A 23540-nucleotide genomic window follows, 5' to 3' on the forward strand; every position below is an offset into this window, starting at 1 on the left:
ATGAGTATGCTTGCACAATATCCACACATTCTTTTAATTAATCACTTCAATATCAAGCACAAAGCTCAGTCCTGACAGACTGCTGTAGAGACCAAACTGGTTTAATCTGAAGTTACTCCTGGCTTGTATCTAACTCGAGTAAGAATCAGATGCCATATCTTTTAATTTCAAGGGTTCTTTTTGTTCTTTGGTTGTTGGTTTTATTTTCCCCCAAGAAAGTAATGGGAACTTGAATTATAAAGTGATTTTATTTTGAGAAACACAAAGTAAATAGGTATTATTTTAAGGCTAATGTACTGAATTAGACAAACAGAGTTTATAGAGTGAGGGTTTTTGAAAGAAAACATGCTTGACTGAGTGACATTTGCCAAAAACACTTGCATTCATCATGTCTTGATGCCTTTGTAGCTTATTTATGACTCTGTTAATGCTGTCTGCTCTGGTGGTAAAGCTCCCACCTAAGTAGTAATATAAATCAGTAGGATGCCAAAAGTCAACCACACTGCATCATTTTAATGCTGCTGGGTATGAGAGACTCATGAATACAAAATGCTGAAAATCAATAGTAAGGAAGAATTCAGTCTCGCCAAATGAGGCGCTCACCTTTCCCCTTAGAGCTGCATGGCGACCAGGCAGCTGCTTACCAGTGCAGCGTTGCTGGGTTCTCTGCCTGCTGCAGAAGAGGAGGTGAGTGCCATGGTGAAGTGAGTTGCACTTTTGCTTTAGTCAGGATCAAACTAATGGACCCAACTCCTGGAATAGCTGGAAATGCCATGTTAGTGCCTTGTCTCCTCTGTGCTAGCAGAAATACATATGAAATACCTTTAGAAACTGGCCCACATTCTCCGAGATATCATGTGAAACTATGGCACTGATAACTTTTGGCCACTGAAGAACTGACTTGATTCTGAGCCCATATGCATATAGATCAAAAGTTATTTTTGTGACATTAATGTTGGTAAATCAACGTGAGATCTACTACATTAGATGTCTACTGTTGTCGCTCCCAGTATTCTGGATCCATTTAGAGAAATAACTATATTTTGGTGTCATCTGCAACCTTTTTCTTCTTTTCGAAGAAAAATCTTCAAATTCTGAAAGATCAGTGGCAGCTAATTTGGGGACAGTATAAAGAAAAAACTGACCTAGTGAAAAACAACTTGTTAAAACATGCAGGTTTAAAGCTGTAAAGATAAGTGCAGGTACGTGCAATGATTCTTTCATTCACCCAACACATTAGGTGCATTCTAGGTTGTTGAAGAGATTTAGTTTTAGCTTCTGGTGTTTTCTTTAGCCCTAGTGCTTTATGAAATAAAAATCAAGATTTAAATGATAAACAAATAATCACACAAACCATTCTGAAAAGTCCTGCTGTTTCCTTCTCAAAAAAATCATTAGATAAGACTGTACCATTAAAATAATCAAGTCTTCTGAGGTATTCTCCTAAAATATGAACACAGCCCTCTGTTTTTCCCCCAGCTGGCACACACAGAGTGAATCTTTATGAAAGGTGTGTTTAGTCCTGCCTAGAGATACACAAAGCTAAGCAGTATCTTACAGAGATTTTAATTTGAACTTTCATGTAGCCAGTGAACTTTAAGCCTAGTGCTTTTAATTTATGTTACCTCATAAATTAATAATGTAGGTACGACAGAGGGTAGCTCATCAGATTAAATGTGCCATTTTAAAAAGCTGTTTGAAAGCAAAAAGTATAAAGCCGAAACGAAGTGCTCTTAGACAATCCATTAGGCGCATAAATCAGTATATGTGTTACTTCTGGACTGGATGATGGTTGAAATGAGTGATAATTTAGTTACTGTAATTTTATTTTAAGCTAGTAAGCACTTGCACAAGGAAAAAGCAGCAATGACCCTGGTGTGCTCTTCTGTGGCCTGCCACAGCTTTCTGCGTCACCACCCACACACACAGTCCTGTGCCAAGGGTGTGTGTGGCACCCTTGAGAGTGAGCATGGCACAAGGTCTTTCTGAGCAGTCTACACCTGGGCACAATTCCCACTGCAATTCCCAATGCACTCCAGCAGTTGATGGAGCTGCACAGGGAACCTAAAGCAGCTTTGACATGTGATTCTGTGATTCTATGAATGCATGAGTTTTTGTTTGCTTTGGAGAGTGACTGTTTCCCCATGCCAGGGACACAGCCACTGACAGTCTGCTCCAGCTTAAATAGCGCTCATTACCATCCAATATGGGTCAGTCAGAAATACTCAACACCTTACATTACAGCCTAATACTCAAAGTCTTATAAATAAACTGAATAAACCTGCTCTTAAATTTAATGTACTACTATAAAATTTTGCTGGCAACTTTATTACCATTGTATGTGCTATAAAATGAGGTAAAAAAAAAAAAATCTGCAGCTTTAAACTGGTTTGTGTCCATTGCAGGTATGTTCTTCTGTGAAACTAAAAAACCAGGAAAATTCATGTATTTACAGTACAGTGTATATACATACCGGTACAATACAACAGACATTTAAAACCACAATAAACCATATAATCTACACTGAGGGACTATACCTCTATTCACTGTTGCTACATTTTATTATCCCTGTTTTGTGTATTTTTCCTAAGAGTTTCTGTTCTTTACATGCTCTTTAACTGCACAGTGAGGTACCTGCTGGTACCGAAGCATGCCTGCTGGCTTAGGCCCCGTGAAGCTGCCCACTGAGGAAGAGGAGGTGGGAAGGCACTGCCTGTGCCATGGTGAGAGGAGGCTGAGCTGCCCAGTCCTGAGGAGGAGGAGGTGGCTGCGCAGGTGTCCTTGGGGAGCTTAGCTGCCAAAACACATTAGGTGCCTGAGGATTTTAGCAACCTGTGTAGGCAACATCTGAGAATCCCTTCCTTTACCACCTCACTCCTAAGGTGACTTAGATGTCATTTTTCCACCTCCCGCTACCACCTTTTCATTTATCTTGTTGCAAATGCCTTCCAGAGAGCTCAGATAATACATAAAATATAGATGAAAGTGAAGGATAAAGGAAACAGAAACTGATTATACAAGTTTCTTCTTAGTTCCAGGTCAGAACTGTCTTATAATAACTACCCAGAAGCCCACAAAATGCCTCCCTAAGGTGTTCAGTTATGCCCGGAGTTCAAGCTTTCCAGAAGATGGTAATGCTCTTATAAAGCTGCAGAGTCTTGGTATATGTCTTTCCTTCTATGCATATTTTTACACATATACAAAATATACAAAAAAGGGGGAATAATTAAGAGGGGATGCAGCACCACTGAAAGGTCTCAGTTTAGACAGTGGACATGCTGAGGCAGACACGATGTAAACACGTGATAGGGGAGTCCTCCCTCCTCCCTAAAGAACTGACTCATCCAAATGAACAGAAAGTACAAGGAGATCAGATGTCCATAGAGACTTGCTCAAAACCACAGAATAAATCTGCAGCAAAGCTACGAACCAAAACTGTATCTCCAAATGTCCAGGTCTACCCTGGCACCTAGAAAAAAACTCTGTAAATTAACCCTATCAAATCCGCTGGTCAGAAACACAAATGCAGGTTCTTTACTAAGCCTGCTGTAAGCTTACTTTTAGTGGTGTTCCCCTGCATTCCAAATAGGCTGCATGACCTCCTCTTCAACTCAGCCATCATTTAATTGAATGGAAGACATAAAACTACCAACCATAACAATTAACTGCAGCAACAATGTGTATAATGCTCTGGTTTTAACCCCAGGGATCTGGCAAACCACAACCGCTCATTCTAGAATTCAGAAGTATTTAAAACATTATCCGAGGGCAGATGGAAGAAAAATACTTAAAACCCAAAGAAACGAAAAGGTAGTTCTTTTGGGGCTAGCATTTGTTATTGGTTCTAGATTAAATTTGCTTTCTCTAACCTCTACACTTCTCCGGTCTCTGAAGCAACCATGTTTACTGCGGAGTAAACACGTACAAGTTGAACACTGAAGCACAGGAAACATGACATCTTATAAAAATGCCTTTAAAACTAGTGGATGCTGCTCTAGGACCTTCACTGAACAGTAGATTTCCTTTATCTGCAGCCCACAAATAACTCTGTAGATGAAACCATAATAATGGCTAAGCAGAAAAATTTCAGCACCACAGTCATCTGAGGTGGAGCATTTCCCGAGCACCCTGGTTTCTTAGACTTTTTCTGTAGTAAGTTTCCACCTCGCTGCTGCACAGCTGGAAGCTGAGAAATGTGCACTTCTTACTGTTTACTTTCTGAGCTACTTCATTAAAAGCCTGTGAGCCCCACTGTGTAACAGAAGGGGAAAACATTGTTCACATCCTTCCATGTATCGGGGAAGCTCTCTGACACAGGACATCTTGATGGCTGAGTCATCCCATCTGTCCCAGACACCTCTCGGGCCAAAATGAGATGAGCTGAAGGAGTGCTCACCAAGAGGTGGTTCTTTAAACAGCTAGAGCATTCTCAGCCCCTCACAGAGCACAGGCACTACGGGCTTTGTGGGTTTGGCTTGCTGTAAAGACAAGGTGTGCTGAAGACAAAATGCTGGCTTTGGTTATGACTGCGCTTCCTCCCGGAAATAAACACAACAGCTCAAGTTTAACCGGGATCAGAGCTTGGCCTTTGATGTCAGGGGCATAATGCCAGGAAAATACTGCAATACTTTTTACTTGGCTGATCAAGACACTGCACTAGTCCTGAGTTTGGAACAGAAAAGCTTACTGAGCTTATGCAGAAATTGCCATAAAAGTCAGCTGTGGGTAGAGGAAGAAGGTATTAATGAAAAAATGATGTTCACAGAGTATTGAACAGAAAGGTCTTGAGAAGTAATTGCAGCAAATGTGGACTTTCATTATGTGACTTGTATGCATCGGAAATAAACCAAGATTTCTTACTGTTGCAGTGAAATTGTATTAAGAATAATAACGTAGCATCTATATAATTAATTCAGAACATCCTTTAACAAACCTGGAAAGGAAAGCAAATGCAAGTTTGATTTAACTGGCATTTGAAAATGATTTGAAGGCTGAAGCACCTCTCCTATAAAGATAGGCTGAGAGAGTTGGGGTTCAGCCTGGAGAAGAGAAGGCTCCAGGGAGACCTTAGAGCAGCCTTCCAGTACCTAAAGGGGTCCTACAAGAAATATGGAGAGGGACATTTTACAAGATCCTCTAGGGACAGGACAAGGGAGAGAAGGTATATTTAGATTAGATATAAGGAAGAAGCTCTTCCCTGTGAGGGTGAAGGGGTGCTGGCACAGGTTGCCCAGAGAAGCTGTGGCTTCCCCATCCCTGGCAGTGTTCAAGGCCAGGTTGGACAGGGCTTGGAGCAACCTGGTCTAGTGGAAGGTGTTCCTGCCCGTGGCAGGGGGGTTGGAACTAGAGGTCGCTTCCAAACCAAATCATTCTGTGATTCTATGACATGAATAAAATATCTGCTAGACATAGAGCAGCATGCAAGAGCCACAGTGGAAAAAACAAAAGCTCCCATACCTGTATCTTTGCTTCGGAGACTGCTTTTCAGCTGACTTAAAAACATGTCCAAGATAATATAAAGGAAAGAATAAAAAGTTCCAGTTTGTTGCAAACCACGTTAGAGTGAAGGGTGCATCGAATTTCTTAAAGGTCAGTTTTGCTAGCTGGGTTGAACCTGACCAAGAGGAGCAGACACCCAGGACCATAGCCACACCCCAGACAATCTTCTTGAGCTGCGTCACGGAGCATTTCCAGCAACAGCGGTTCACCCTTCCACTGCCTTCCGCCCCGGCTTGCATCTGTGCTTCGGCTGGGGCTGGAGACTCCCGGGAGCGCTCATCCCCTGGGGAGAAGAAACACAAGGCTTACTAAGGAAAGCCAGCCCGCATTTTAGTTTTCAAACCCTAGGCCCTTCTGCAGTCACGCGGAGCTTTAGCAGCAAAAGAACCCTCCAGATCTTGCCACAAAATGTCCTTTGTTTTTAGATCATTGCAAGGCCTCTGGTTCAACCGAGACATAATTACAATGCAAATAGTAATTATCACCTCTAGATTTAGAAGCCACTGGGTAAAATTGAAATGAAAATTACATGTTGCTCTGATGTACGGAGAAAGGCTTAACACACCACTTAAACTGATGCTGTTAGGACGTGTAAACGAATGAAAAATACACATCCAGTTTAATAAAGCATCAAAGGGGATTACAACAACATTTGGAATTGTTATTGTCTTGGAAAAAGTGGAATTGGACAGCTTATGGAATATGGCGTTTCTTAAAAGGAGAGGGGGGACAATGTATTTAATCTTGCAGTTAAGCACAATCACAGCAATGTAAATAGTACAATTAATACTCAACTTGGATCGCCAGGCATTTCAGTGATCTCTAGAAAAACAGCTCTTCTGAGGCTGTAGCCAGATGGCAAAAATTAGACCAACCCACAGGCTGCCCTGGAGAGCATTTCGGAGTAGGCGACTAACTTTTTTTTAGCTCCAGCCCTGCACCAAATGAGACTGGACTGGAACTTTGCCCCAGTATATAACTGAGTCTACTATGCTGCTGGAAATTTCTTTCCTAAGAAGCTTCTTCCCTCAAATCCTTAAACATGAATTGGTATAGCCCTGGTATTGTACCACTATCAGCAGATACTGACTGAATGAGCAAAGTGAGGTTAGGGTGGTTCAGTTCTCAGGGAGCTCAAAATGTGCTGGAGACCTCAGTGGCAGACCCTTTAGGGCTTTCTACCTGCCTTTCTTAAATTCACCCCATTCACATGCAACACTCAGTAGCGACTTGTCTTAAAGGATGATTCAGTTGGGTTGGTCCATTCACTTGAAGGAGGATGTATTAGTAGTTCGTGTTGAAAGCCAGGACCCTACAACTTCAAAAGTGTCCAGAGGTCACTGCATGCATTGAAAGGTGAAAAGAGAAATGTAAGTGCAGCCACGGCAATGAGAGACTGTATTATTGCCAAACATTTATATACGTTCAGTGCAGATTAAGAGAGATCCATACACAAAAATCCTTCCTTATCCTGGTGAGAATCAATATTTGGAATGGAAAATTGCTTAAAAACTTTTATTTCAGGTTAACCTAAATTTGTATTTATATGAGCTAATACATTATTAAAGAAAAGGATTATTCCAATGGAGAGAATTATTATTTCCTTACAGATAACGAATGCCTGATCTCACTAAGATCTGAGTTTGCCTAGTAAAATTGTATTTTGTAACAGGAAAATCTGTGGCCTCTGGTGTCTTAAAAAGAGCGAATAGCAGCACAGGCATAAACATCTGGTCTTTTTGAGTGGCTTTAAGAGAGCTGGGCACTTTGCTGATCTCCAGTTATTTCAGTAGAAGATTGTGTGGGCAGCTTTCTACATAACAGGAGATGCACCAGCAGGCCAATGAATTATCCAAAGTTAATGTTGCTTTGTATTAAAAACCTAATGGAAGGGCTACTGCTACCTGCTAAATGTTACAAGAAGCTAGAATTGAGAAAAGGCTGTCTGTGAACCCTTAGCTCATTCAAAATCATTTAAATACATTTTCTTCATAATACACTGCTTGTCACTAATACTTCTTGCCTCACTTGCTGCACAGACCAGTCAGGGTTCAGTTTACCAGACAACAGTACATTCATTTCTTCTAACTTCACCGTCTAATGGCTCAACACTCTTTGCTCTTCACCACACAAGTCCCATAACGATTACTGATTTTTTTCTTTCCTCTCAAGCTTTTCTACTAAGCGTTGTCACTGAAACACCAAACTCTTCACACACCCTAACAAACTCCAGCATCCTTCCCACAGACCAGGGGTATTGCTATGCACGGAAAACCCACACTCGGGCAGCCAGAGTGCCAAGCAAGAGCTTAGGAGGGGTTTGTGCACCTGTGTCAGTGCAGAGAACAGCCTTCCTCCACACACAGTTTACATCTTTGACACTACCTGGAGAATTAGGCAAAAAAAGTTCCTCCTTCTAGAAGACAGCTAGCAGGGTACTTGCTGTACCTGTCTTCTCTGCAGTGATTCCAGCAGGAAATTGGAATTTAAACCCCTCCTGCTAAAGATATTTTAGATTAGTGAGCATGCCTTAAGCCACTAGGGTGTATGATATCTGAAGATGAGTAGGTGCTCTGAATCACAATATTGAAGCTGTGTTTTCTAAGATCAGATTTGATCATTGAGACAGCAAGTCTGTCCCTCTGGCCTAGTAGGGGAAGGAAAGAGGGGAAATCATGACTACACTATCTGATGCACCAGACACTCTACATAAAATAGTGCAGTGTTTGATGGACACCCCACAACACACACTGTGGTGAAGATCTTATCCCCACCAAGGCTGAAGATGATGCCTGCTCTGCTCCCCTTTTTACTGCACACATATGCATGAGTCAGCAGTTCACATGGACAACTCGCAAGGGAATCACTGCCTTTTAACTCTACTCCATGTCAATTACTCCCTATGAAATAAAGCTGAACTTTACTGATGCTTTCTCAGCTCCATAGGCAAAATTACTTGTCCAGGTATATTTAATTTTATGTTAAATACACCAACAGAAACATGAACTTTCAGCAAAAGACAACATTGCATGTATCACATCTAAAGTGATCTTGCAGCTCAAGGGTTGAATTTTTAGGGATGCTCATTCTTTGGATGCTTCCACATGCTGGATGAAGTAAAAACTTATGCCAGGTATGATGGGTTTCATGATGATGGGTCCCATATTTTGTGGTAATACCACTATTCTGGTAATACACAGTTACAAGCTGACACTTAAAGCATGTGTCAGTGTCTGTGGTATCTGTCAGTGAAACTGTATTGTGCCCATATCATTTCCTGTGCTGCTTCAGGCCTGGATGCCAAATGGGCACAGCCTTTTCTAGTGGCACTGTCCTGGAGGATATCTGGGACACAGTCTGCCCCCAGAAGCCAGGCTGTTTTTGGAAGAGGTGGACACTATAGATGTTATACACCCATGTGGTCTCATCTCTCATTTACTGTGATGGGGACTTGCCTGCCAGCTGACATGTATAATACTCAGAGCTGCAGCTTTCCCTGCCCAGTCCCTGTGTCCCGATGGAGACATTTTCCTCACCTAAACCACAGTTTAGGTCCCAGATGGGGTGACATCAAACCCACACATGGATGAAAAGCTCTTCACTCTCTTCCTAACATTCCACCATGGTCAGCTGGCAACAGAATCCATACGAATTTAAAGATGGCAAAATGTCTTGTCAGAATGGACAATTCTATTTCTGAACACTCTTCTCCAGGCTTTTACTGGTTTTCTTCCATTGCTCCTTGCAGCAGACTGCTCTGTATGCTACTGTATCCCCCAAAAGAACAAATCAAGATGCTGAGATAGAGGAAAATTGACTAGCTTGCTTTTACTAATTTTGGCTTTTCATTTTTCCTTTTATTCATGCCTTTTCCTGTTTCCTAATTTCCAACCGGAACCACTCCTTCTCCCTCCCTTTCAGCCCAAACTCTTTGCCATGGCATTCAGAAGCAAAGGGAAGAAGAGATCACCTCCAGTGCTACTGGCAATGCTTTTACCCATGGGGATCCCTAACACTGGGAGACAGCTGTCTTTCTGTTTCTCCATTACGGGTGAGGCCCCTCTCAGCTGACTTCAGGTACTTGTGGTAGGGACATCTATACCAGAGCTACTTAGTCCATGCTCATGGCTGAGGCCATGGATTAAAACAGGCACTGGAAGGTACTAGACACCCCACATAAAGCAGATGCCTTAGATGATGTGCCCTTTCTCACCGACTACAGATGCACTGTGTCAGACAAAATCCACCCTAGCAGAGGTTAACACCTTTAAACAACCTGTCCAGACCACTTCAAAAGTGCTTTAAGGTCTGAGACTCTTGTGCACAGATAGCCAGCTAAAGACTTACCGCAGCACCACACTGTATCTCACTGTAGATGTCAAAATGTGATACTGATAAAAACCAAGGGTGGCATTTGTCTTCTCAGTTTGAGACTTCTACTGTGCAGACTTGTGTATCTGAGACAGTGATTTACACTTTCTGCATAGTTAGTAGACAGCAAAAAGACATTTGCATAGCATGATTTATCTCCTCCTAAAGTAGATGATAAAGGCAAGCCAGATGAATCACCCTCACCAAGTGCTTGTTTCTCTCCACCAGCTCTTCTAAACAGTCTGGGGTGACATGTTCAGAAGTAGGTGCCTCTAGCGTAGGTGTCTGAAGCTGGGCTAGACGAATCCCACCTCTCCACCTCTGTTCTGTGAGGAACACGGAGTATAGCCACTGCAGGCAGCACTAGTGGGCTCAGCGCTGGGCCATGACACCCAAACATATTTAGCTGTCACCAATGAGCTGCTTTAGCTGATGCCAGCTAGCCAGCAAATGAGTGAAAGACGTATTACAAAAGTGCTGGGTGTTCTTGCCAACCCTTCAGTGTGAGAAAGCGACCCTCACAGACTAAGGACCCTCAGTCCTAGTAGGGACTGAAACATGTGCCTAATGATAATGCACAACTCCACCGACTTCCCCAGTCTATGCTTGTGCTTCAATGTAAGCATATTCTTAAGCAGCATTTTAGATCAGGCTTCTGGGAAAAATTCTGGCGAAAGAAAGAATCCTCACAGGCCTCTCTGACAAATACAAATGAGCCATCCTCAAAGCATTTCCAGTTTGCCAGCCTCTCAGATGTTTTGTGGCTGCTTGGGCATTGCACAGAACAAGCTTGTAAAGCTTGCAAAAATACATGCTTATCATAAACAGGGGAGAAGGAGCTGAGGCAAGCCCTGTAACGCAGCACCTGACCACCGGTGTGTTTAGAGCTCTAGAAACCAATGACATGCAGGGGAATCAGAGCTGGAGCACTACTCAAGGTATATTCTCACAACCTTTAATGCTGTGTGACTTCCTCTTCACCCAACAATTACCACATGGATCAGTGGGAGACAGTTCCAATGCAGTAACTTACTAGTTACATACAAACATACCTAAAAACACACATGATGACTTCTGGTGGTTGTTTTCTGGACACAAAATACTATTTGCCTCATTGGCAGACTTCCAAGCTCCTCAAAGTGTCTTTTTTATCCCATTCCTGTCTACCACACTAGCTATGCATTATTTAGCTGTCCAGGATTTTTGAGCTAAGTTGTACAGCTTAGGAATCATCCTGTGAAGACGAAATGCCAAATCCACAAAGTGATTTACATCTCTGATTGCCACTGTAGTTGTCTAAATCTGAAATGTGGGTATTTATTCAGATATGTGGCCCAGGCCAGTTAGGGACTCATCTGTCACCTGGCAGATCAGCTAGTAGCTAGTGCAGCTTTCTCATGCCATTGCAAATGGTGACCTCCCCTTTCACAGGTCATCCTGATAGCTAGTTTTAAGGAACTGTTAATATTTTATTTCAGAAGCCAGTTAGCTTCATGTATCTACCTTTCCAAAGGCCTTCCTCTCTGCTGCACATATCAGTAATGACAGCACACACAGCTTAACTTCTGCACCAAGGGCCATTTTCTCCAAATCAGCTTTACCTGCTTGCACCAGCTGTATCCTCCTCCCAGTCCCATTAGAGCTCCCCAGATGCCAAAGAATCTGTTTTCTGGGCATGCCTAAGCACCATGACTCCTAAGAAGGTTTGTGCCTCTGTCATACCCAGACCCTGTCAGGATTCAGACACGTTTGAGAGCTTCCATCTCTCATTTTAAGAGTAATCTCCAAGAAATATTTCCATACTGTATTTGAGGTAGTCATTGGAACAAGGCCTAGACCCTCACTTTTAATTTTCTGGGCAAATGACTTTCTCACTTCCTGCTTTCCCAATAAATAAGGATGTTTGCTATTGTGAGCAGACCAGCTTTGCTGATATCTGGGTTCCCCTGGTATTAGAGAGTCACTGGATTAGGGCACCCTTCTGGGTAGATGGGATTCCTGCTTCTTTCAGCACAGAGGGTGGAAGGCTGCTCCATGTTCTGAGCTACTGACGAGGATCACACACTCCACCTACACTTTTTGAAGGAAAAGAGTTCAGCCACTTAGCTGCCAGCTCAACTCTGAAACAGAGTAGTAAGTGCTAGAGAGAGTGAGCCATAGTGAGGAACAGGGATCTTATCACAGCATAAACCACAGGTCTCTACTTGGCATTACGTGTTGGGCAAACTAACCGATTTAACCTGCAGCCTCACCAGTGTCCTCTGATGGGGGGGGCCAATAGGCACACTGATAAAGGGGATGCAGTTTCCTCTCCTAGGTTTTTAAGAGGCCTCTGACAAAAATCACACTATAAAGGTCTTACAGAAAACAAGTGCCCAGGGAAGGTACTGGAATGGATAAAAGGCCTAGTAGAAGACAGGAAACCAGTGAGGAGTAAATACAGTAATGCAGGAAGTAGCTGAGGCTCTGCAGAGGTCTGCTCTGGGACCTGTGCGTTTCACAATACCCACAGGTGACCTGACCAGGAGGCAAGCTGTGACCTGAAGTTGGGCAGGTCAGCAAGGGCAAGGGCCAGCTGTGAGGATGGCAGGCTACGTGACTGGGTCATACACCAGCAGATGGAGAAGTGTACCTGCCGATCAAGAGGTGCAGGTGGGAGTAAACAACCCATATGCCGCATACCCAGCAATGGGCTCTGGCCATTGCCACCGGGGATCCTGAGCCCTTCACAGGCTACTCCACAAAAAGGGCAACTCAGTGTTCAGGAACAGCCAAGAAACCCCAAAATACCTGCCAAAAATTACTAGGAACAAAGCAGAAAACAGAGAAAAAAGTTATTTTCCTACGTCCCCATGGGTGGCTGGTGGGTGAGACTGCAACGCTTAGCGTCACAATGACTTTGGGTTTGCACACATTTCCCCAACCTTCCAACCATGGTCCGCGCTGAAGGTCTAAGAGATCAGTATTATATTTTTTAATGAATACTAATTAATGTATCGCAATGGAAAAATGACAAAACCCCATAAACCTTTATTAAATCAGTTTAAATGAGAATATTTGGTCAAAATGGCATCACATATATAGATTTTTGATGCTATTTGGGAAACTGTAAAAGTTTAAAGTACTTTCTTTAAATACTTTGCTTTTACAGTAACAGATAAAAATAATTTTACTTAATTTGATCACGGAATGGAATGACTAAGTCAAGAATAAATCAATACAGCAGATAGTTTTAAAATCCACAGTAGAGGTTATTTTAAAGAACAAAACCAGGATATTAACCTATTAGGTCAGAAGGTCTGAATTTGCTCAAGGCTACAGAATAAGGGATATACGTATCTGGAAATGGGGAAAACTGCACGAAGACAGATTCAAAACGAGACAAATGCATTCTGCGTTCAGACCTGCTTTTGCTGTTGGAATTCATAATATAAATTAACTAATTATACAAAGTAAGGTGTATTGATGCAGGATTTTCAGACTTGCCTGATCATCTCACCCTAATTTCTGCAGGTTAGAAAATAGGTCTACTGGCTCACCAGCAAGTAAGTGATTCTCTTATCCTCTTGTCTGTGGAAATCTGGCCCATATCACTGGTTTTCACCAGATCATCCATATAGCTTAACTCCTACAAAACAGGCATAAGTTTCATGTAACAGGTACACCCAAATTCTAAACTATTAACCACAGATAAAGTGTTTTCTATCCCTAATAGTTATTATATATTAATTCCTGTTTTATCTTGCACCAAATATTATACCTAAGCTTATTAATAGTTGGAATTAAATAATCTCACATATTTGCTGAAGATATGCTAAATTCTCCTCCTTAGCATACACATACATTCCTTCCTCTGACAAATACTCCAGTGAGGCTTCCTGCAAAATATATGTTCTAATTCCTGCTAGTGATAGTGAGCTGAAAAATTATCAACTCCATACCACAGCAATTTAGACTTTAATCCACTGAATTTATCTTCAGAGGCAACTGCTTAGAAATTCTATTAAAAGAGCTGCATTTGAATGGGCCTCATTAAATTATGATATTCCAACTTTGAATTTTATGGGGTGGGGAGCTCCCCTAAATACTGTCTTTTTTACTATTAATCAGGATTCATGACTGGAATCCAGAGTGAAAATGGAAGATATTGGGTGCTTATTACAGTACCAGCATTGTGGCGCTGGAAAGTACAACTGTAAAAGCATGTAAGGAATAATCCTGATTATGAGATACATATTCTTGATAGCATGGAAAAATATTTTTTTTCCTCCTTATTCCCTTTTTGAATAAAAGTTGGACTGAAGCTAACAGTGAGTTGCCTGGCAATGTCACTGGAAGTTTTGCCATTTAGTGTGAGCAGACCAGCCTCTCTATGGAAGCTGAACTTCCATTAAAACAAAAATAACTTGCAACCAGAACAGTCTTCTGGGCAAATTTTGATCAGAGTCTGTGCAAACTTCACTCTGAACAAAGGTCTGAGAGATGATTGTCTGTTCTGATGAAAAAAACCACTGAATTCTCTGAGGGAAACTACTGTATTAATTAGCCAGGCATTTGAGTGCCTCATGTCTTTCTTGAGTAATAGTTTTATCTCTAAGGGAATCTAACTACTTATATAAATAGCACATTTATATCAGTACCTATGTTCAGGTATTTATATTAAGAGGTAAGTGAATTTATGCTAACTGTGGAGGCTATGCTGGCTGCATTTTATCAAAACCAAGATGATGTTCTTTCTCCCTTATTGAGCTTTCCAAAATTCAGAGCTGCTTGGCTTTGAAGTAAACACAATTTTAGACAGAAGATTTTGCTATAGCCCATTGGTTCCTTGCATACCGAATTCTAACTCCAACTGATCTCTTTGAAGCTAAAGGGGTAACCTGCTATTGAACCTCAAACACAATGTTTTTTTAGGTCCTGCATTCAGAACAAGATTGTTGGAGCATCTGCTCTTTGTCAACCAATAACCAGATATTAGCATAGACTTGACATGGACTTGAGCGTGCTCACAGTGGTTGGAGTGACGCACATGTAATCCAGACAAGCTCCCTCCGTTCTGCTGCTCAAAGATCTACCAGAAGAAAGAAGAGGATGCTCTTCACCTCTCACCAGAAAGTTTAGCAAAAGCTGGGTCTCCTTTGATAAGAAACCTAGGTTTGGCTGGACCCATGGTGGCACAAAGGCACTCAGTATAATTCCTAGCAAAAATATGTTACTGTCCTGATTTTGGTTGGGATAGAGTTGATTTTCTGCCTTGAGACTCATGTATATTCCTTTCCAATGCAAAAAAAAACCCTAGTTTCTATATTCTCTCTGATACTTGCCTTTTCCTCTTTTCAGTGACACAGGCTTTTGTAACCCACTATTCTTGACTTGTTTCAATCACTATAGAAGATAGACTAGTACCTTTGTCAACCATAAATACAATACCATCCTTGCTGAGACTTGCATTAGGGAACTTGAGGAGACTGTGGAAAAGGGCATCTCTAGATCATACTTCTTCAATTCTGTATTTCTCCATGACAAGGCTTGTAGGGATCACTTTTTTTTTTTTTTTTCATTTGAGGAGGTTTTGGCCAGAAGTAATGATACTAGGTAAAATGTGTACCTATTACCTCAAGAAAAGTCAGTGTATAACCAAAGGGTGTTAGATCCTATGGAAAAATCCATGTCTTGAGTTGGACTCACAAAATTTCCATGCCAGGTTATTATGCTCTGCATTAGGCCCATTTAGAGTGGAGCCAGGTTCCTGGAACTGGGCAGTTAACATCAGAGAAGGTAGCTGGCTTCTCCAGTACATGGTACCTATGCAGTTGGTGAGCAGCCCTGTGTAAAAGCAAGCCATTTCTGCACCACTAAAAACACCTTGGCTCCTGTTGCGTTTGATCTTATTCTGTAGTGGCTGCCAGCAAAACTCAGTGAAGATTGTAAAGTAAATCTACTTTTTTATTGGACAAATTCCTGCTTCTGTGGGATGTTCTCCAGGTCTGCAGTGGCATCTTATGGTTTATAATTAACAAAGATTAACTGGGCTGTAGACTAAAGGCTGGCAATGGTACTCCAGCCAAGTGGAGGGAGCTGCTTAGTACGTAAGTGAATGTGCTGTGCTGAGTATAATGTGCTAGGAAAGCTACAACATAAATAATGCTGTATGTGAGGCTTGTAACTGGGAGATTCCTGGGCAATACATGTTGAGCTGCCATAGACTTTTATGTTGAACTACTAGTTTGAACTCTGCCTTTTATGCTGCACTGTTCCTATGCTACAAATCCTGTTGTTTACAAATGCCAGCCATTGGGAAAGACAGACAAGATATCTTTAATGAGAATTATAAAATTAAAATGGGAGACAACAAATGATTCATTGTGGTGTTTTAATATTTATTTTTTACTATGTCTTGTTCCAACTTCTCATGAGAGAAATCTGTAATTAAATAGATGGATTAGTAACCTTCTGATTTTTTGAAAGCAAATGCCTAAATTGATTAAAGATGACTAGAAAATGCACCTTGCTTCATCTAGGGGCAAGTGGGTTAAACATAATGGTCTGTGATCTACAGAAAGTCTGAGAAGATGATCCAAGGTTGCTGTTATCTGTAAGTTCTGTCATTGTAAATGAAACTATTGTTTGTCCATAGCATGTACATGTTGGCTTTTTTTCAGACACTAAAGTAAGGAACCTTGGATACATCTTTAATAATTTATCTTCCAGCTTTGTGATACATAAAAGCTCCTGCCCTGGCATTTGTTTAGTAACATTAAAATAGTCTCATTTTATTTTTGTATCATTTGGGGAGGGGACACACAGTGCAGAAGTAATGAGTCACCTCCAAACTATAGCTTATGAGTTTGCACAGGCGAGATAGTATATGAAATAACTGGTGGGACATGATCAAAAGGAGCTGGTGGGAATCCCCAGTGGGTAAGCCTAGCACAGCTCATTTTGAGGCTGTTTAAAGCTTAAGAAAGCATGGTGCCATTTGGGAAGGGAGCCAGGTGTTATGCAACAAGAAACTCCTCACGCCTTTGGAACAGGAGCTTGGACATCTGCTCAGATATGCTGGTGTGTTAACTTAAAGTACTGCAAGGAACAGGAAATTTGGGCAAAAGTTGCCCTGTGGCAAAGCCAGAGTGTAATTACAGCCTATGTGCACTTAACAGTCAGTACCCCCAGTAAACATGGAAGAGGGCGCTGTTTTTCCATCAGGGGAGTAAGCCACCCTGTCATATCACAGCTCATGCTGGTGGTATCATGGAGAAGCAGACACATAGCAAATTTACACTCCTGTTCATTCCTGTAGCTGCATGCAAACTTGTTAGCATTACCTTCACCCCTAGGTCATTCATCCCATCGCAGCTCTGGTCAGGAATCAGCAAAAGCTGCTACCACAACTATGGAGCAAGCACCAGCTGGGTTTGATGCTCTGGCCTAATAGTGAATGCTCACACTGAACAAAAGCGAGCATTTTGCAAGTTATTACTCTGCACAGAAGCCAGCATGCATTTCTCATGAAGGCCACTTCAGTGGGGAAGTGCACACAAACCAAATGCCCTGGCTGAGCCATAGTCCTCTCCTGCTCTCCAGCTACTTCTGCTTTCAAGAACATACAAGCAGTGCATATTTCTGTCATGTACAGCTCTTGTATAAAAGAGACCAGTGGGCACAATTCTTGCTTCAACAGATGTGATTTTTCACACTGTCTGCCCAAGTGCTCGAAGTATAAACAAGTATTGCCTGACTACCAAAATCTTTCAATGCCACCAGCAGAACACTGCTAACAGTTACACAGTATTTATCCAGAGATATATTTATGTAGCACTTGAGCTTATCTCTCAAAAAGGAAGTTTTAGTAGGAAGCTGAAGTCACTGATTTCAGTAAAAGAGGTCTTGTCCCTGCTATATTGCATCCATTCATGGCAGTGCCCTCCCGTGGCCAAGAAAACGTGTGGGAAGTTTGAGGGTCCATTCCTATCTACTGTCAGTCTTTTCTTGCCTGCTCAGTGAAATGACGTGCTGCTTGGTTTTAGGCAACTTGCTTCATTCTGCAGTTTCTCGGCTGCTCCGTCTGCAAAATGAGGATAATAAGAACTGCATCTCTTAAGGAATCAGACTGCCACTCATGAAAGTTTTTGCTGTGCTTGGGATCTTCAGTTTGTGCTTGCTGAGGTAAAGAGGAGGTTTTTTTAAAGTGATTACAGTGTTGATATGCTTGTGATGACTCCCCAGCAGGCATGCAAATATGTTAAAAGGCCAAACTCATTTCTCATTTGTACTTGTATAATTCCCTGCAACTCCAGCAATGCAGACAAGGTTACTCCAGCTGAGCATGTTGCAGAATCTGGTTCCACAGCAACTCAGTTTAGACATTAACGTGTAATAATTGAAAGTAGAGAGGTTATTATTTGCATTATAAGCAACTTTGAACATCACCAGTCACTCTTCCCAAGAGAACAGTGCAGAGGAAATGTGCTGTATTGGGAGGCTGAAATACCATTTCCTAGGTGCTGGAAACCTGGGAATAAGTAGCTCTAAGTATGGGCTAATTAAGTGAAGGATGGTTTTTCTCTGGCAGAAAAGATAGCTCCTGGCAGCTCCTCATGAAAGCTGACGTTACGTGTCCCTGGAAGATGCAGAGCAGGGAGTGAAATATTTACTTTCCTAATGAAGGGAAATCAGCCTTCAAAGTACACTGTGCTTTCGTGTACAAACAGAGTGAAAGCAGTCAACTGACTGGTCTGAGAGGAATGGCCCCTCCAGTATGGACAGAAACTGCTGAGAAAAACAACAACAGAAAGATGAACAAGCACAAATCAGGCACCAAGCCTACATTTCTCAAAATACGAAGAGTGTGCAATGGTGCCAGGCATACAAAACACATGGTATGGTTACTTCCTGCCTGGGTGATGCATGTAGATACACTCGTCTTGGGAAGTGCTGGTACAGCAGGCTCAGAGCATACTGATGATTCAATCTCTGAAGTAATTCAAAATGACAGTCACGCTTGTGAAGACTCACAAAGTCCTTATCTCCCTTTTAAAGCAAAGAAGTTACTGCACCAACAGGAAAATAGAAGGACTGCTGGAAGGCTTTACAGCAATGCATATCAATGAAAGGCTCCTCTTGGCTAGCTATTCCAGAGTGACACATATTCCTAGTGGTTCTGCCAGAGATCCTTGAAATGCTTTGATGATGGCTGATAGGAGAGAAAATAATCATAACTGCAAAGCAGAAGAAAGTTTTTGTTACCTTGTATTTGCAGCACTGGCTATGCCTTTGCAGGGGACTTCGGCTACCAGAGAAGTTTAGGAAAGCAAATCTTTACCAGAGGTCTGGCAGTCAGATCGACGGAAGCAAGCAGTGCACAGTGTGCCCACTGCCTCACTTTATTTTTGCCTGTAACTACGCTTGGCTTTTTCAGCCAGGCTCTAAACAGCAGCTGTCAAAATTAGTCAATATTAGTCTGAAAGGAAATGTTGTCGATGTGGAAAAAGAAGCTCTCAAAGTCAGTCTGTTTCATTAAAAGGAAGCAGACAGCAAAGAAAACTCTTACCTGCCTCTGTACAACCTCTGGGCCCTATCATACACCATCAAGGCAATTTAGATTTTGCCACTGATGATAAGGGAAAAAACAGTCTCAAATAATGAATGAAAAGTCCAACTAGGTCAACAAAGTCCCTGGTGAGTGGCAATAGGGTGTCTGAGAGCTGGTATGCAGAGCTGACATGGAAATGTTTGAAAGGATTCAATTTTATGGCATAGGGAAAGATTGCAGTGGTTCTGTTTCTATAAAAGGTAGGTAATAAACTGTATTTGAACCATTAGAAGAGGAATGAGATGACCCACATTTCAAAGCTGGGACCTGGTGGGTTATTATTATTTATGATTCATAAAGCATGTGCAGTGCACCAAAAGGAAGGAAGACATGCTCCGTACCCAGAGGAACCTCCAATTCAAACCTTGAGAGAAGCCCTCTACTATGCACAAGGCTAAATCCAAGGGCTTTTTTTAAATTCTAATTATAGTGTAATGAAGATCAGGCCTGTTCTTCTTCTGGTCAGAAAACCGAGATCCCTTTTCCTATCTCTACAGCAGGTGCTTTTTATGTTGGGGGAATGCAACAGCTGTGTTCTCCATGAACTGAAATAACAACCTTCAGGTACTCCTGATTTTCCAATTTTCCTTTCTGATTTCAGTTCCTTTCCCCCTCTCAGGCATTTCTGCATGTTCTCACGTTCTCCTCCACAGAGCTATTGCTGGCATGTCTTCTTTTCCTTTCTTTGTTCCTCAGTTTTTCAATATTATTTTTTTTTCTCCTTCGTGAGCTTTCTATGGAGTCTCAAGTTTGTACTTTATCTCTTACTGTTCAATAACTTTCTTTTTTGAGTCATTCTTCCTCTTTACCTCATCTTGCTCATCCCTTTCTCCCTCTCCTCCCTCTATTCCTCTCAGGCAATATTTTTCCTCTCATCAATCCCATTCTCTCAACCAACTACCACATTCCCCCGTGGATCCCTCAATCCAGTGGCTTCCTCTTTTTCCTTCCTTCAGGAACTGATGTCTGTATCTACTCCTCAAAAGGGCTCCTCTTCCTGACCTGCACCCTACTGCCTCCACATCATCCCCTCCACCTCACCCGTTCTGCCTCTTTTAGGCCATGGCCTATAGGTTTCTACCCAAGATAGCAGCTCCTCACCCCAGACCTCACCACCAGCTACACCCAGAGCTTCAGAACTCTCTGGAAAACCCTCCTGAGCACATCACTGCCCTTTTCAAAGTACCCAGCCATGATCTCTGAAAGTTTCCAATGATTCCTGAAGGTCTGCCAACCCCTCACTACTGCTGGGCTCCTAATGTTCCTCCATGATATAGTTTAGTGGCAGACTTGGCAGTCCTGGGCTAAAGGTTGGCCTTGATGATCTTAAAAGTCTTTTCTAACCTCTTTGGTTCTATGACTCTTTTGATTTCATTCCCCAGCTCAACGCACCTGGATTAGAGATGAGGAGAGATGGCTGGGACACGGGACTGTGTTCCCATGGGGGAGGGTAAATCTGTTCAGCTTCCTCCCTCCTTCCCCGAAGGGTCCCGCCTGGCACGTACTTGTCCAGGGGCTCGGGCGGTGCTCCAGGGCCCCGAGGAGAGCTCCAGGAGAGGAGCTCGGACTCTGGAGCGTGGGGGAGGAAAGAAACGGAGCAGAGAGCGGCGGGGGACACGGATGGATGCCGATGATGCCCTGCTGCGGGGGAGCTGCGCGACCCTTGTGTGGGCAGCGGGGACCCTAGGGTCGCGCAGCTCCCCCGCAGCTGGGCATCACCCCGTTGCGGTACGCGGTCTCCCCGGAGCATCATCCCCCATCGCGGTACCCGGTCTCCCCGTCTCGCTCCCAGCGCCGTCGTTTACCTTCCACTTTGGTGAGGGTGAGGACGGGGCTGTTGCAAGCGCTGAGGGGGGCCACCCTGGCCGAGTGCTTCTTCATGGCGAGCCCGTCACCGGCGGCAGCTCCCCGCCGCCCCGCGCCTACATCCTGGCGCCGCCGGAGCCCTCCTCGGCGGAGCTCCCCCGGTACGACTCCCGGCTCCGCCGCCGTCTGCCGCAGCACCGGGCGGCGGGCTCGCCCGCCCGCTGCCGCTCGGGGCTGCTGCAAACCCGACGTCACCGGCACAGCCCCCCCACGACCGCCCCCAGGGCTCCCGGGGCCGCCCCCCCTCACTACCCCGGGTCGAGGCGGAGATGGCGCCCGGACGCCGCGGTGAGGGTCGCCTTGCGGAAGTTCCCCCCGCCCCGCTCCGGTCGGCTCCTGCCCCGCGGTCCAGCCTCGGAGCGTCAGTTCGCGGTGTGCCTGGCTCCGGGGCTGAGCTTCCCGAGCACCGCCGCTCAGGCAGAGCAGGCAGCGAGCCTGGCGCGTAATGCGGATGCTGCCACGGCTCCTGCCGCCGCGGCTCCTGCCGCCGCCGGTGCGCCAGGGATTCCCGGAGCTAGCCGGGCTCACGGCCCCGGTGATTTCTGCTGGCTTTTCGCGATCTGCCTAGTACCCTTCTTACTGTCTTACGGGGAAGGGTAGTTGACACTTTCCAAACCAGTATCTTATTTGCCCGTGTTATCCCTCCTCTGTTTTCCTTAAAATCTAGTCACTATTCTGAGTCGATTTTCATGCGTGCTGTTAATAATTTCTCCCATCCTTTCTACAGCTTTTCTGTTCCTGCTGTGTCCTTTCTAAGAGGGAGGCCAAAATTAGACACAGCAGTCAAGATGAGGATACACCATTGATTTATCCGTAATACCCCAATACTTGCAGTAGCATACTCTATAGCTTTCTTAACACAGATTACCAACTTCTTTTTGAGGCATGAAACAAAGTACCTCCATAGCTACATACAAGTAAAAAAAATGCAGCATTTCACAATTGGATGCCACTCGTATGTCACAACTTTTTATAGTGCTTTTTTTCCAGCAATAATTTCCAGACCCCCAGTCATGACACACCAAAAATGCGTGGCAGCTTTACCCTTCTGTCAATATGCAGAAGTCTAACTGCTGTTAATTAACAAGACTTAACGCAAGTGGATCCAAGAGAGAACACATCAAAATGAATATGAAACATGTAAGAAAGACTGTACCAGTACAAGCAAAGCTGCTGAGCATGGTGAGCTCAGTGCACTTTAATCTTTGTGATTTCTTCCATGGATATGAAAATACTTAGTGCATTTACCAGGTTCCAATACAAGATGCATCAGCAGACAAAGAAACAAATACTCAACATTTCTTAAGACTCGGTTAAATTAAAAGAGTGGCCTTTGCAAACAAGACTGGGCAGCCATCGATACTCCACAAACATTCCAAAGTACGTGTTAATTTTACAAGTACTAGCTACCGAAAAGCAGCCCCAACAGACCATTTAGCAAAACGTGGGAAAATACCACCTTACTTGTGCCAGCAGGACAGCTCTTTGTATTTGAGAGGTGAGCTTTCCTGGGGGGGTCAAGTGTGAACTGTTAGTCTGCACAGGTCTCACCTCGTGATCAGTGCTCTGACGAAGCTCAGGGGTGGTTTGCATTTTCTATGCCTCTTCTGTGTCAGCCTTTGGGATGAGCTTTACAATAAAAATCATTAGGCTCCTCTCAAAGTGATCCTTCTAGAGAGTATATTCATGTGCTCAGTGCAAAGACCACAAAAGCTTGGCTTGGTCAAATGAAAAAACCCTGGCTTTCATTTCCAGGCCTTCTGAGTAGAAGTATCTGATTCATTCAGCTTCCTGTGATGTTACAGATCATAAGCATGTAGGAAACCGTGGGTTCATCTTGTTTCATTGCGCTATTTCACCTTGGAGTAGTTTCTGGTCTTTGAAAGAAGTTTCATAAAAAGGAGGCAGATCTCACCTTGGATGGTCCTGTCCATGAAATATTTTGCAATGTTGCAGTGCCTTTTATCTGAGGATTTCAAAGCATGTGATAAAATTTTGATTCATTTTGCACTGCCTCTGCAAAGAAATGTCAGGCTCACTGGTGAGTAAAATACAAGCACAGATTTTAAGTGACTCCCTCAGATTCAGATGACCAGTAACATCAGAATATGGATAACCCTGACCACCTTCTGCTCTGAGCTTGCCTTCCAGGATCATTGGAGCCTCTGCTACGTAAGCAGGAAACTACTAAATCAGCATTTTACATTAAAAT

At 43.3% G+C, this 23540-nt stretch overlaps 1 protein-coding gene across 5 annotated transcripts in view; it reads right to left on the bottom strand.

Annotated features, from left to right (window-relative positions):
* SLC35F3 (solute carrier family 35 member F3) overlaps positions 1-23540 on the bottom strand; it is a 169822-nt gene that overhangs the window by 37439 nt on the left and 108843 nt on the right. For 2 of the 5 annotated variants that reach the window (XM_061471253.1, XM_061471255.1), the window contains exon 3: positions 5458-5782. In XM_061471253.1, the coding sequence (XP_061327237.1) occupies positions 5458-5782 (325 nt within the window). Of the gene's footprint in view, positions 1-5457; positions 5783-18484; positions 18640-20854; positions 21069-21267; positions 21782-23540 lie in introns of those variants that run through there. The other 3 variants (XM_061471256.1, XM_061471254.1, XM_061471257.1) reach the window with 3 other exon arrangements.

This window comes from Pezoporus flaviventris, unplaced genomic scaffold (genome assembly GCF_033815535.1).
Source record: "Pezoporus flaviventris isolate CSIRO_AGI_PZ_B2104156 unplaced genomic scaffold, CSIRO_AGI_Pfla_v1 ptg000066l, whole genome shotgun sequence".
Lineage (NCBI taxonomy): Eukaryota > Metazoa > Chordata > Aves > Psittaciformes > Psittacidae > Pezoporus > Pezoporus flaviventris.